The sequence below is a fragment of the Mus pahari genome, chromosome 2 (assembly GCF_900095145.1).
Source record: "Mus pahari chromosome 2, PAHARI_EIJ_v1.1, whole genome shotgun sequence".
NCBI lineage: Eukaryota > Metazoa > Chordata > Mammalia > Rodentia > Muridae > Mus > Mus pahari.
In genome coordinates, this window is record NC_034591.1 from 103,715,337 (window position 1) to 103,727,628 (window position 12,292).

General features: G+C 42.3%; 1 protein-coding gene across 1 annotated transcript in view; it reads right to left on the bottom strand.

The window, feature by feature from the left end:
* Gmcl1 (germ cell-less 1, spermatogenesis associated) overlaps positions 1-12,292 on the bottom strand; it is a 43,349-nt gene that overhangs the window by 24,157 nt on the left and 6,900 nt on the right. The window contains exons 2-6 of the mRNA XM_021189912.1: positions 11,280-11,403; positions 7,798-7,894; positions 6,576-6,673; positions 3,232-3,344; positions 2,625-2,690 (exon numbers count right to left, since the gene is read on the bottom strand). Of these exons, the coding sequence (XP_021045571.1) occupies positions 2,625-2,690; positions 3,232-3,344; positions 6,576-6,673; positions 7,798-7,894; positions 11,280-11,403 (498 nt within the window). The remainder of the gene's footprint in view (positions 1-2,624; positions 2,691-3,231; positions 3,345-6,575; positions 6,674-7,797; positions 7,895-11,279; positions 11,404-12,292) is intronic.

Here is a 12,292-nt window from a genome sequence, read left to right on the forward strand (position 1 = left end):
AGAGAGAGAGAGAGAGAGAGAGAGAGAGAGAGAGAGAGAGAGAGAGATGGGGGTGTGTGAATGCAGATACACAAGTGCCCCAGTGTGCGTGTGGAGGTCAGAGAACAACTTCAGGATTTGGTTCTCTCCCTTTCCCACAGGTCTAGGGCTTGAATTCAGGTCACTGTGTAGTGGTTGCTTTTACCTGTTGAGCTGTCTCACTGGCTCTAAAACCTCTATCAAATAAATGGAGTCAAAATGTTAACAATCTTATTTGAATAAGACAAAGCTCCTGAGCTAACACTGCATCCCAACAGCAGCTCCTTAACTTTGACACAGGGTTGTGGGGGATCCGTGAGGGGCTTGCATTTAGTCACTGTTACACTGGGAAAGCACTGCAGGCTCTGACTGAACACCAGCCCTCTTCTTCCTCCCCATGAACCTATGTAAAAATGAAAACCAAAACACTTAAAATTCACTAAAATAGCTGCATTTTCAAAGTAGTATTTTTCTCTTTCTGAAGCAGGAAATTTCTATACAGAACAGGCTGTCTTCAAGCTTGACATCCTCCAGTTTCAGCTTTCTCAGTACAAAGATCATCAGTGTGCCCCCACATACTATTCAACATAACCTTTAACATGTATGCTTAAAAGAACTTTCAGTCAAAAAGCACACTTTAAGCCAGGCATGGTAGTTCATGCCTATAATCCCTGTGGAGGCAAGGATGGGTCTCTGTGAGTCTGAGGCCAACCTCATCAACTCGTCCCAGGGCAGCCAGGGCTACAGTGAGACCTTGTCTCAAAAACCAAACATCTTTACTACTCTTTGAGTAAAATATGGAAGCTCAGTAGTTTAAATTTAGAGTGGAAATGTGGTCACTGGCTGCTCAATCTATTTCTTTTTCTTTCCCTTTCCTTTAAGACAAAAAGCATTCGGGTTTCTAAGACTTCTCTTTGACAGTCTTTTTGAAAAAGTTCAGTGAGATCTCTAACATCTCTCCCTCCTCTCTTGGAAGCCACAACACACTAGACCCTTTGATATGTCCATTTTCATCAAAGCACCTTTACTCCCAGCACTCCAGAGGCAGAGCTAAGTGAATCTCTGTGAATTCAAGACCAGGCTGGTCTGCATAGTAAGCTACAGGGCAGCTAGAGCTATACAGAGACCTTGTTTTAAAAATAAAACCCCCGGGCTGGAGAGATGGCTCAGTGGTTAAGAGCACCGACTGCTCTTCTGAAGGTCATGAGTTCAAATCCCAGCAACCACATGATGGCTTACAACCATCCATAATGATGTTCTCTTGTGGTGTGTCTGAAGACAGCTGCAGTATAATTACATATAATAAATAAATAAATCATTAAAAAAAAAACAAAAAAAGGAAATATTTAAAAAAAAACAACCCAAAAACAAAACCAAAAAACACTTCACACACATTCCATTTATACCCTAGAGCTTCATTGTCCAGACCTGTCATAGACATCTTGGTCTCACAGCAAAGGGAAGCAGACAGTGGCAAATAGTACAGTCACACTGCATCCCTCACAGACCTCAGTGTGCATCTCCAACACTCCAGGACATCCGTAAGGAAGGACGGAAGGAAGGGTGAATGATAAGTGCATGCAGTTCAAAGGGCCAAGCTAACTGTGAGTGTGACTTCAATCAGGTAAGAGGAGTGGGGATGGAGNGANNGAGGGAGGGAGGGAGGGAGGGAGGGAGGGAGGGAGGGAGGGAAGGAGGGAGGGAGGGAGGGAGACAGACACAGACATCATGGCACGTTTGGAAGTCATAGGACAAGTCTTAGGGACTGGTTCTCTCCTGCTACCTTGTGGGTCTTGGGACAGAATTCAGGGTGACAGGCCTTTTGCATTAGGTGCCTCTACCCTCTGAGCCACCTACTGTCCCATAAACATTTTACAGTCGGGTCTGGAGAGGTGGCTCAGTGGCTAAGAGTACTTACTACTTCCCAGCACCCACATGGCAGCTCACAACCATCATAACTTTAGTTCTAGTGGATCCTACACCCTCTTCTGTTCTCTAAGGACTCCTGGACACACTAGTGCACAGACATACATACAGACAAACACACACTACAATAAATCTTTTAAAATTATTTTTTTCTAAAACATATTTTGATTTTTTTTCCCAAACATCATGTTCTATGATAGAAAAAGTTTTCAAACTATCCCCTTTGAAGCTCTAGGCTTACAGAAGTGAGGTAGCACTTAGAGGTCTTTACAGTCTTAGAGGAGTATGTTTTTATTACAATTGTTAAAATACATGTATATTTTATCATTTACAACAAAGAGGTAAGTGCTGAGCTTACTAAGTTTGTGTATAAGCCAGGGTGCCTTTTGTTAAATTGTTCGCTTTTTCTTCTTCTTCTTCTTTTTTTTTTTTTTTTTTTTTGAGACACTCAGTAGGTACTTCTGGCTGTCCTGGAACTCATTATGTAAACCAGCCAGCCTTGAACTCACAAAGATCCACCTGCTTCTGCCTCTAAGTCCTAGGATTAAAGGTGTGTACATCAGGCCTGGTTCTCACAATATTCTTTGTATTAAAACAAAAACAAACAACCCTGGAATACCTGAGCAGAGAAAAGGTGTCATTTTAGGAGATCTACCGGGAAGTTCTTCAGTATCACATACCTGAGTTCTTTGAAAAGCTCCACACTCTGGTGAGTCATGAGGTTGTTCAGCAGCCACTCGAGGCACCTGGGGTTAAAGCAGGGTTAGCTGATGTGTCCGAATCTGCTAACTCACCAAGGTGTTACTCACAATTTAGTGAAAAGAGTGTGAGTCATGCTAGGCCATGCTCAAAGTCTTTACCTTAGTGATCTGAAATTTAGTATTGTTTTGTCAGTAGTTATTATGGGAAATTTCCTTAACATTAGTACCATTTCTCATTAAGAAAACTTCATGATTGTGTTAAGTACTTTGTAAGATGTTACCTTCCATACAATCTAAAAATGAGTTCTGCAATTCTCAAGAGTCAGACCGCCCATGTTTGTATCGGTATACCATCTGTAATGCCTACTCCTTAAGTGGTGGCCAGTTGTACAAGCATGTTTCAGGTCCACTGTAGTCAAAACAAGGGCAACTCTGAGCAGCTTAATGCTCAGTCCAGCAGAAAAGCAGGGCTCTTAAAGTAACAGTCTACTCTTTCCCAGCTAATTCTTCATTACATTCTCGTAAGACTCCAAAACAGCTCAAGCCCCAGAAGTGGGGTGGGAGAGAAACAGGAAAGGTGGCTCACTTTTTCTTTACAGAGTCTAGTCCATAGGTCCCTGCCGATGTGTAATAGCCACACACAGTTCTCACAGAGATGGTCTCCTTCATTGTCTCACCGCACTGCTGTATCAAACCATCCTGTAAACATAAACAAGCACTGGAAAGGCCATTTTGCCTGGGGAATCAGCTCTCATGTCATGCTTTCATACTAAGATGCAAAAACCAAATGAAAATAGGAAGGAAGGAAGGAAGGAAGGAAGGAAGGAAGGAAGGAAGGAAGGAAGGAAGGAAGGAAGGAAATCCATCAACTGGAGTTAGTCTAAGTTTTTTCTAGGTCCAATAAAAATGTTGAAAAAAGAATCCAGCAATTAGCCCACTGACCATCTGGATCTGAGAATGAACTGGGCAGGGGAGGCACTGAGGGAAGATGCTACGAGTCTCATATTCTGTTTTCCCGCTCTGGACTTTTACACATTTCTTCAACAGGACTTGTTTTTTCCTGTTCTTACTGAACCAAGAATTCTTTACATGGTCATCTAATTAAGTTACAGGATGGACAAAGGAATAATATGGATGCATGGAACAGTGCTCAGTAAGGGCTAAAGCACCATCAATACCCCACAGTTAACTTTAAACAAGTATATGAGGTTTAAATAACATTAAAATTTTAATCTAATGCTCTCCTCCCCTCCCCTCATGGCAGGCTGGAGAGCTGGCCCTAGGGTCATGAGAGTAGAAGAACTGGCCCTGTCCCTTGTTTCAGGACAGCAGGCCCTGCATCTCCCCTGGGAGGCACAGAAGAGCTAGCCCTGATGCCATGGGCATTGATGAGCAGGACCTGAGGGCATGAGAGCGGGAGAGCTGGCTCTGCCACTTGCTGGCTGCAGTGTTGGATGGACTAGCCAGGAAAGGGCTGAAGAACTTGCCCTGGTGGTGTGGGTGCTAGAGAGCTGGTGGGCTGACCAACTCAGATACTTCTCACCCCAACATCGACCTCATCAGTGAACAGCTGGATGTGTGAAGGGGCTGGCCCTACAGATCTAAAACTATAGCTCTCCATGACACAAGGCAACAAGAGGCTATCCAAGAGGAGTTCCAGTGAGGATCCAGTATTGATAGTGTAGCAGAAGATAGAGGCATTGAATCAGACCAACAAGTCACTTCAAAGAACCTTTGTAAGCAAAGATGTGTGGACAAAAGGGTATACCATGGGCCACATTATGGCATACTACAGTTTCCACAATGGAATTTTTTCCTTTTGTGGGGAGCGTCCAAAGATGGAAGGTGAGTACAAGAGGATGGGGCGATGAGTGGGATCGGGGTACATGATGTGAAATTCACAAAGAACCAATAAAAAGCTTTAAAAATTAATCTAAAATATTTACATAGGTTTACAAAAATAAACCAGCTTCTATATACAGAAAGAACACTGTTATTTTTTTCATTCAAGTTTCTGAAATATACCATGCAACTATATTATTAAGTTAGAATTAGTAAGTTATAAAAATAAGGCAGAATGCAGATTTAGAACAAACCCAAAAGGACCAAAGTTAGAAAATACAGATATCCAAAGTAAGTATTAGAAAGAGAAAAGTATTTGAAAAAATAATCTCAGCCAGGATGATAAACAAGCCAATAACTAGCGCTTTAGACTCAGATCAGCACCTCAGACCACATGACCCTAAACTAAGGCATAGTACTGACTCCACGCTTTGTAAACTTATCTCAATTCTAGACCCCTCTTTCCCTAACATCACCCTAACTTCCTCCTGTGGAACCTTTTCCTCTCTGTGGTTAGTTAGTACTACGACCTTCATCTAGGTGGCACCTAGACAACTGCAGTTTGTATCTCTAACATGTTCTCTTTCCTTCACATGTTGTACCTGAAACAATTTTCCATTTTTTTTGGTGTGAAGTTGTGAATCAAACCCACAGTCTTGCGCATGCAAGGTGAGCATTCCACAACAGAGCTGCACCCCTCAGCCCTCTAAAATAGAGACTGTCTTTCCCTGATTAAAATCTTTCAAAGGTGCTCACACGTAAAGTTAAACTTTGCAATGTACAGAGAAACCTTCATTTACTGATTCTGACCTCTTTCCAATCCTTTTTATTTTTTTCGTTTTGTTTCTTGAGACAGGATCTTACTGTGTAACTCGAGCTGGCCTGTAAGTCACCAGGGTGATCTTGACCTCAGACACCTGCCTGCTTCTGCTCCCTGAGTGCTGGGATTAAAACGTGCACTACCACACCTAGGTTTTTAAAAAGTTTATTTATTTGTGTTATCTAACTTCACAGCATGCACGTATTGACCAAAGGAAAACTTGGGGGAGTCAGTTCTCTCTCTCCTTTGACCACATATGTCCTGGGGATGAAACTCAAACTGCCAGGCTTGATGGCAGGCATCTTTATAGGCTCAGTCATCTTGCCAGCCCCCCAATTCAATTCATATTAATGGTAGAAACTTAGTCTCCTTAACTTCTCTAATCTTCCATCCTCTGTCCCTGGTCAGAAATGCTGTTTTGCACCTTTTCACACAGTTTAAGGTAAGCACACTTCAAACTCCATCTGGAAGTTGAACTGGCCCTTCCTATCTTCGCAAGTTTATTAGGCCTCCGCATGGTGTTTATGTTGTACTCTTAACACTGGGTATCTGTTTGCACCTTTGTGTTTACTTATCTCAGTTCACTGTGAGATCCTTGAAGGCACACATATATAATCCATGTTTAGGGACTACATCTTCATCCTCTTTGGCTCCTTATGCTAAGTCTTACATATCGCACAATGTGTTCAACATATAGTTACTGAAAGATGCACATTATTTACATGGGACGATACCACAATGAAGCTTAAATAACAAACTATTTCTTTACCCAATGAACTAAATTTACTTTTTTTCTTTTTTTGGGTTTTTCAAGACAGGGTTTCTCTGTATAGTCCTGGCTGTCTTGGAACTCACTCTGTAAACCAAGCTGGCCTTGAACTCAGAAATCCGCCTGCCTCTGTCTCCCAAGTGCTAGGATTGAAGGTGTGCACCACCACTGCCAAGCTCAATGAACTAAGTTACTGATCATATACCATCTGCTTAGTAGTGATGCCACTGATGAACAGAACTCTGCAGAGGAATGTGTGCAGGCAAGTGAACTTTCCAAGTGTCAGCACATCAAGGAAGCTATGCAGAAACACCTCCCATCCACTTCACACAGTGATAGAAGACCCTCAATCTAACCAATAACTTTTGGTCAAGCATTTTCAGCAATTTCTAACGAATGGCATGTTTATACATTTTGTTTTTAAGACCACAGAAGCAGAATTTCACTTCTGTTTTGGAGGTGTGCACAGAGATAGACCAGGTACCTTGACATTACTTACCAACTGCAGCATGCAAGCTGCTGCCAAAATGGCAACGACCCTGCTGGGCTTTATTAAGACGTCATCCCGATATAGTGATCCAAATGCGACCTGCAGTGCTGAAAGTAAAAGTGCATACACAGAATGAAATGCTGCCTGCAGGTGAGGCTCCTACAGAAGCAGGAAGGACATTAGTCTGCACCAGGAGAACCACCCGGACTATCATGGCAGCTATGGTTACTGATGGTGTTAATACATAACAGTGCTTGCTGGAAAGGATTCTGCCAACTCCAGCCACATTTTCTCAGTCTAATCTTGACATAGTCAGTGGTTAGAATTAAGGCATCCTGGAACACAGCTGTGTCAGAGCTGCTGCATACATCAACTCTAAGTGCACTGCACATCACTCTGTGATAACATTTCTTTAGAGAAGTAGGTAAGGCTCTCACTCACTATGAAAATAAGGCTGGTCTCCAATTCACAGTATCCTCCTGTCTCAGCCTCCTCAGGGCCAGAATTAACAGCCCTGTGGCCCCAGGTCACTAAGATGTGTGCTTAACTTGCGACTACCTCTGTGCCCACGCACACCCAGTCCTCACATCTAAGACCACTCCTCCTCCAATGCCACTCTCACCAATGTTCTTCAGATTGCTTTGTAAACACCTCAAGTTTCTCTGCCTCTGGAGTGGGCCTTGGGTTTCCCCACTTGGCATATCAGGGAGATGAGCAGGAGTAGGGAGGAACAGAAGAGGGTCTGTACAGAGGCTCACTAAGCTGTTCTCACAATCCCTTACCCCTCCTCAGCCTTGTTTCCTCAGCCACAGTTCCTTCAAGCTCTGAAACAGCCTGCTACATGATTCATACGCTTTCTGCTCCACAAAAGATCTTCGCACATCATTTATTTTTATTTTTTGGTGTTAAGAGAGCAAACCTTAACCAGGGCAGGAAAGCACTCACTCTTTTAGCATTTAGCTGTATCTGCAGCCCTCACCATAGCCTTTAACAAAAGGAACTATGCTTCCTATGCCCTCCCATGCTTCACATCCCAGGCTGACATAGCCACAAAGACACATGAGCGACTGCCTGAACTCCTAAGACTAAATAGAGACAAGAGACACACCAGATAAACTGAGTGAGTCAATATGAAATTTCCACCTTCTAGTATATCATACAACCTTTCCCCTAGCCTACAAGGCTAGAATATTTTTCATCAAAAAACCAGTAATAATTATGGAGGTCATACCTTCTATATCAATGTTCTGGTCAGGAATCTCCAGTTCAATAATATTCATGCTGGATTCTTTCCAAGAACCACTGAACATACTAGAAAAGTAGCCAGACTGGAAAAAAAAAAAGTCAATGATTAGCCAGCACTTTATCTTGCAAATATTTTTTCTAATATCTTTTTCTAACTCTAAGCATCTACCGTATCAAAACAAATCTAATATATCATTTCAGGAGAAAAAGGTCATCAAAACACGTACAAGAAGAAGAAATTAAAATAAGGTCATTATGAGGTATTCAGTGTGATACTACTACAAAACTAAAGCAGATAGATTCTTACAACACTATCAGAATTCAGACTCCACATCCAAATGGAACCTGGGCAGCCTTTCAGCAGTCAGGGTCCCTAAGGTACACAAGGCGGTATTTCTTTCTCACAAGCCCGGCCACAAGTACAGTGGATGTATGCATGTGTATTCAGGAGAGCCGAGGGAACAAGTCCTCCTCACACTACCGACTCTTCCCTGTGGCCTCAGTAGCGATTAAGGATCCAGGGAATCCCAGGCTGGACCTAAAAGGATTCACTCCAAAGAAATCTGAGACCTACAACTTAGTTTTATATGACCACAAAGGATTCTGAATCCCAGCATGGATAAAGTCTATTTCTACCTGCTAGGATCCGTTCCTTATAATTAACACTGCAGTACTTTAGAGTGGATCAAGAATTAACTAATTAAAAGTTCTATTTCATATAAAAACATTTAATAATTAAAATAGAATAAACATAACATTCCTTAGTCCTTATGCTCCTCTGTTTGCATCTGTGGCTGCAGGACACAGTCAACTGTTAGTTTAAATTTTTTTAAATTTTACTTTTAATGATGGTTTTTAAATGCTTTAACCTCCTTTCTAGCCCACCAACCACCAGAGGTAGTGGAAAAGAAAGAATATGGGGAAAGTGGACATGTTTAGAAATTGTTCTTTGGAGAAAATCTCATCTACATTGTCTGGAAATTAGCGATTCAGTTCACAGGTCAGAAGCAGCAGCTCAGTCCAACTCAAACTCTTCATGGATATACCAGTAGTCTAGTTTAGTAGCGTTGGGCCAGCAGCAGCAGTGGCTCAACCTAGCAGAGACAGCCAGGCCTCAGCCAAATTGGCACAAGTCAGCAGAAGGGATCTGGACCAGAAGGGACACCAGGAGAAGTTCTCCACTGTGGCTCTCTCAATGAAACGAAGATCAGTGAACACTCAAGACCAAGAAGAGTTGTAGAGCTAGCTCTAAAAGCAAGCACCTCTCACAGTTCACTGAGTCTTTGTATACTCCCTCCAAACATCCCAGGCCATCCGTAGGTCTTGCCGAGCCATATGTCTTGTCTCAGCATGTGAGTCTGAGCATAACTCCATGTGACTCTGTCTCAGCTGACATCACTTTGCCAATGGGCCTGGTCCACGGACGTGGCAAGAAGCTGCAGCATGCCACCACAGTTTTTTGGTGCATTTTCTCTCATAGAGTCCCAACAATGCAGCTCAACAACATATGTAAGGCGGACCAATACATGTGTGTCATTAGCAAAGAATCTTTCATTACCTATTCTTTTTCTGCTTGCTTTAGTCTTTTTACCTGTGTATACTTCAGCAAAACATTCCTTCACAGGTCTGCCTTAGCTTTTTACCTGTGTCAGCTTCAGTGAAACGTTCCTTCACGTGTTTGCCTTAGGAAAACACCCTTTTACTTGTGTCTGCTTTAGGAAAACACTTTTTTACATGTGTGCCCCAGCAAAACACCATTTAACACAATTGACTTTCTAAAGAACCCTTAAGTTTTTTTTACTTCAGTCAGCACTAAGTCAGATGCTCTGACTGTTCATGGCTTACACACTCAAGTCCCCTGTAAGTCACGGGTAGTGCCTACTACAGTGTACATGCTACACATTATGGCTGAGGGGATGACAAAGGCCTACGACATGTTCAGGACAGATGCAACTATCTTTTTTCCAAATATTTGTAACACAGAGTTGTGGAACCTGCAGATACATGGGGCCAGCTGTTCAACATGGCCCATAACTAGGACACAGTCAATGGTTCTGTCTGAAGGTGCTGTCATAGATTGTGAGATTTCACAGAAGACATTCCATCTGAAGTCAGGAAGAGGCTGTGCTTTTTCTTTTATGGATTCAAAAGACAGCTACAGTTGATATTGGTACTCTGATGTACACCTTGGATTATATTCTTTGGGATTTTATTTTTAAAGGATCTCATCTTTCTTAAAAACTTTTGGACTAAATTCTTCAAGTAAACTTGTTCAAAAAAAGTTTCTAAAAGTTTTTATTAAAATGTGGGAGGAGAGACTGGAGAGATGGCTCAGTAGCTACAAGAACTTGCTGCCCTTTTTGAGGACTGAAGTCGGTTCCCTGCACACACCTCAGGCAACTCACAACCCCTCTAACTCCAGCTTCAGGAGACCTGATGCCCTCTTCTGGACTCTACAGGCACTGTACAAATTGCACAAACCCACACACAGACTTACATACAAGAACGTACATTTTAAATAGTGAAAATAAAAATAAATTTTCAAAAAATGTAATTAAATGTGAAAGAAAAAAATACTTTGCAAACATCTCTGGAACTCAGCTCTATTGTCTTTCCTCCCATTATTCTTTCACAATGAGGGAAGCACTAACTCCACAGGTAAGAGCTGTGAGGTCTAGCACAGAGAATAAATGAAACTTAAGTGAATTGACGTATCTTAGGCTGAGAGAGATGGTTTGGGGGTGGGGGTGAGAGTGGGGTACATGCACTTGCTGCCACGACTGACGATTAACTTCAATTCCCAGGACCCTTAGAGAAAGAGAATCAACTCCCACAAGTTGCCCTCTGACACATACAACTCTGTGGCAAGCATGTGCAGACACACACAAAATAAGTAATAATAATAAATCTAAATGTTTTAAGAAGAATAAAAATGTCTGAGGTCTTAGAGCCACACTGTGTCATATTTTTAAAAATTCTGAGCCATTTTGAAGGGAAACTAGCGATGGGAAAAGTCAAATGGGCAGGCACATCAGTTAAGTGACATGCACAGCACCATCACAGGTCTCCTAACCCAAATGGGCGTTCTAGGGAGGGGGAAATACCACCTCCTCTTCACTTTCTACAAAGCAACACTTCAGAGAACGTGTTCAAATAGTTATAGAAGAAGTGCAACGACCTTGACCCAAATAGTACAGATTTTCTCCCCAGATCATTTATTTCCAGCAAAAGGCACTAACACAAGCTTTTTGAGAACGAGAGGTAGTAGGACCAGGCAGGACCAAGCATGTAAAAATCTGTGTGAAGGTTGAGGCAGCTTTCACTCCCAGTGCCCATCATCTCTCTTCCCAGCAGATGGTTTACTAGAGGGCAGCTCACTGTGAAACCCAACCAGACAGCAGACCAGACTCCAAGGGCCCAGGCTTCTCCAAGCTCCCTCCTTGCCCAGGCTGTCAGTGAAATACTCACTTGACATAAGTAGATTTTGTGTAAGCTCCACTCTTCACCTAGAGCACAGATCTTAATGTCACTGTTTTCACCGTTCAGAAACAGCGTTTGGTAGATGTATTTCGATGTGCTCTTTAATTTTTTCCTGTTAAGAAAAACACAACGTTACAAACAGCTCAGCAGTAGACTAGTGTCACCAGGCCCTGTACAATGCCAGCACATTAAAGCGTGCAACATTTCACCAATTTTTATACACCATTAAGTCTCATTTTTGCCCTGTTTCTGTGACATCCAACTTCCCTACTATGTGAATGAGGAGATATGAGAGGGGGATGTCAAGAGAGGTTAACCAGGTGCTCTTACTAACAGCAGACAGATGAGACAAAAGAGGAGGGAGACATCTATATCCACCCTACATAAGTTGTTGGTTCTAAACCAACTTAAGTTATTTGCTCAGTAAACAAAGACAGGCTGGTGACCACACTTTGCTTATTTCCTTGTTTAGAAATCAGTACTAGGGGAGATTCACTATTGCTGTAGCAAACTGTTACTCAATTATAATCCAGTTGGAAGAGTGCCTGCCTTGAATGCATAAGGCCTGGGTTCAATCCTCAACATCACAAAAAAAGAAAAAGAAACTTAGACTCAAGCTTATTTCAGCTCCAAACCAAACTAATTAAAACTAATTTTAAATTTACTGGTTTTTCCCACTAGACAAATGGTTTGCAACCCTAGATCAAAGTGTTTTTAAAACTATGCTCAAAGGATATGCATGTTAGAGGCACTGGTCAGGGCTGAACCACGAAATATGAACATCCTGTAATACCTAGAGCATTGCCTATTATATCTGCAAGTGACTTCTACATGAAGTAGAAGTCACTTCTACTTATTTTAGTAGAAGAACTGATTTTTAAAAGCTTGGTGAGCCGGGCGTGGTGGCGCACGCCTTCAATCCCAGCACTCGGGAGGCAGAGGCAGGCGGATTTCTGAGTTCGAGGCCAGCCTGGTCTACAGAGTGAGTTCCAGGACAGCCA